Raw genomic sequence first — 2,500 nt, 5'->3', positions numbered from 1 at the left:
TGTTTTTCTTGTGTATAGCGAAGAGGTATGTCAGTAGCATAGTAATGATAATAATCAAAGAGCCAAACATTCGTTCTGATGGGTAAATGGAAAATCACATATTAATAGAAATCGTTCCCGTAGCCCATCTAAAACACACAAACCGCTCCATATAACAATTACAAATATACATATGGAACAATAAATTAATCAAATACTTCAACCCGTCACCAACCCCCCTCCCTTCCCGCCAAGGCCTCGACGCGTGCTTCGTGGGCGTCCCGATGGACACGGGCACCTCCAACCGCAGCGGCGCGCGATACGGCCCTCGGCAGATGCGCGCAGAGAGCCCCATGCGCCCCTTCAACCAGGGCACAGGAGCCAATCCCTTCCAGTACCTCAATGTCGCCGATATTGGGGACGTCTGGCTCAACCTTTACAAGTGAGGAAACGGAGACTGTTCCTCCTTTAAGTGAGGAAAGCTAAGAGTTTAAACTAAACAATATGACTTTCCATGCAAAATAATTAAATGAATATGTATATGTTTGAATGTTGACGTATGTGTGATATATTTCACCATGATTTCCAGCCTTCCAGAAGCTTGCAACAACATCCGCGACCAGTACAAGGAGATCATAAAGAACGGCTGTGTCCCCCTCACGATGGGGGGAGACCACACTATTTCGTATCCCATTCTCCAAGCCATCAGCGTGAGTTTTATGTATTAACACACACACACACACACACACACACACACACACACACACACACACACACACACACACACACACACACACACACACACACACACTATATATATATATATATATATATATATATATATATATATATATATATATATATATATATATATATATATATATACATAATGTCATTATAAAATCATCATTTTCCAGATTTTATTATCTTGTGTTTCGCCATGTACAAATGCGATAAGAATGTATATATGGATATGTAACTCAATTGAAAATCTAGAAATATGAACAAGTAGCAATGATCACTGAATTATTTGATTTGATATAGGATTGTAGCAACACTTGCCTACATGTTGAAACATCAAAAAGAATGATAGATTAGTGAACACATGCTCAAAACCAACTTTTTCCCCTTTCCGCTTATCTCTTTCTTTTTCTATCTTTCCTTCTTCTACCCCCCACCTCTCTCTCTCTCTCTCTCTCTCTCTCTCTCTCTCTCTCTCTCTCTCTCTCTCTCTCTCTCTCTCTTTCTTCATCACCTTCCTCTATCCCCCATCCCCCTCTCCCTTCCTATCCCTCTTCCTTCTCCCATCCCCCTCTCCCTTGCTATCCCCCTTCCTTCCCCCATCCCCCTTTCCTCTTCCCTCCTTGTCCCCTCCCCCCTCCTAGCCACAGCCTCTTGACCCTTTCGCTCGCCACCAGGACAAATATGGCCCGGTTGGCCTGATCCACATCGACGCCCATCCGGACCTTCAGGAGGAGGTCCTCGGCTCGCGCATCGCCCACGGGACGCCCTTCAGGAGAGCCCATGAAGAGGACCTCCTCGACTGCTCCAGGGTCATCCAGATCGGCCTCAGGGGCACGGCGCTCACGGAGGATGACTGCAACATCGGCCGCAACATGGTACTGAGCGGGGAGGATGGGGGGATGTGGCCGGCCCGGAGGTGGTGATGAAGAGGCGCTGGCGGGGTGTGGTGTTGTCTGGTATATGTTGTGGATAGTGGTTGTGTCAGAGAATAAATAAAATATGTTGACATGTATTGATAGTGATGATGGTAAAAGAGCCATTTGCATGATATTTGTATAATTTGTTTGATACATATGATATATTTTGAAAGTAACTATGATGGTAACCAAACTATAACAAGAAAAAACACAATATAATGACTAAATAATCCCATTAGACCCAGTCCTCGAAACATCATCAAGCCTTCACTTTCAAAACTCATAAAATTACAAAAGATACAGCGATTCACCCTCTTCTCGTAGGGCTTTCGCGTTGTAGGAGCCGAGGAATGCTGGCACAAGTCGCTCACGCCCCTCATGAAGGAAGTGAGAGAGCAGATGGGCGACGGTCCCGTCTATATATCCTTCGACATCGACGCTATAGACCCCGGCTTCTGTCCCGGAACTGGTAAAAAGTGGGAGCGAAGGAGGGAGGGAGGGAGATAGATAGATAGATAGAGAGAGAGGGGGGGGTGAGTGGGAGGGAGGGAAGGAGGGAGAGAGGGAGGGAAGGAAGGAAGGTGGGAAGAAGGGAGGGAGGGAGAGAGAGAAAAAAGAGAGAGAGAGAGAGGAAGGAAGGGAGGGAGGGAGGGAGGGAGGGAGAGAGAGAGAGAGAGAGAGAGAGAGAGAGAGAGAGAGAGAGAGAGAGAGAGAGAGGACGGGTGCGAAGGAGGAAGGGAGGGGAGAAAAAGACGGGGAAAGAGAAAATAAGAGAGAGAGAGAGAGACAGACAGAGAGAGAAGGCTACATGACTCAACACACACATGCTGTCACTAACTCCCCTTTCTTTACCAACAGGC

General features: G+C 46.5%; 1 protein-coding gene across 1 annotated transcript in view; it reads left to right on the top strand.

Annotated features, from left to right (window-relative positions):
* LOC119577944 (guanidinobutyrase-like) overlaps positions 1-2,500 on the top strand; it is a 3,994-nt gene that overhangs the window by 564 nt on the left and 930 nt on the right. Inside the window, exons 2-6 of the mRNA XM_037925633.1 lie at positions 235-421; positions 569-689; positions 1,398-1,598; positions 1,965-2,109; positions 2,499-2,500. The exon at positions 2,499-2,500 is cut by the window's right edge and continues 93 nt beyond it. Coding sequence (XP_037781561.1) covers positions 235-421; positions 569-689; positions 1,398-1,598; positions 1,965-2,109; positions 2,499-2,500 — 656 coding nt within the window. The remainder of the gene's footprint in view (positions 1-234; positions 422-568; positions 690-1,397; positions 1,599-1,964; positions 2,110-2,498) is intronic.

Source organism: Penaeus monodon, chromosome 10 (genome assembly GCF_015228065.2).
Source record: "Penaeus monodon isolate SGIC_2016 chromosome 10, NSTDA_Pmon_1, whole genome shotgun sequence".
NCBI classification, from domain to species: domain Eukaryota; kingdom Metazoa; phylum Arthropoda; class Malacostraca; order Decapoda; family Penaeidae; genus Penaeus; species Penaeus monodon.
Note: the sequence above shows the minus strand (reverse complement) of the source record. Positions and strands in the feature narration are given on the sequence as shown.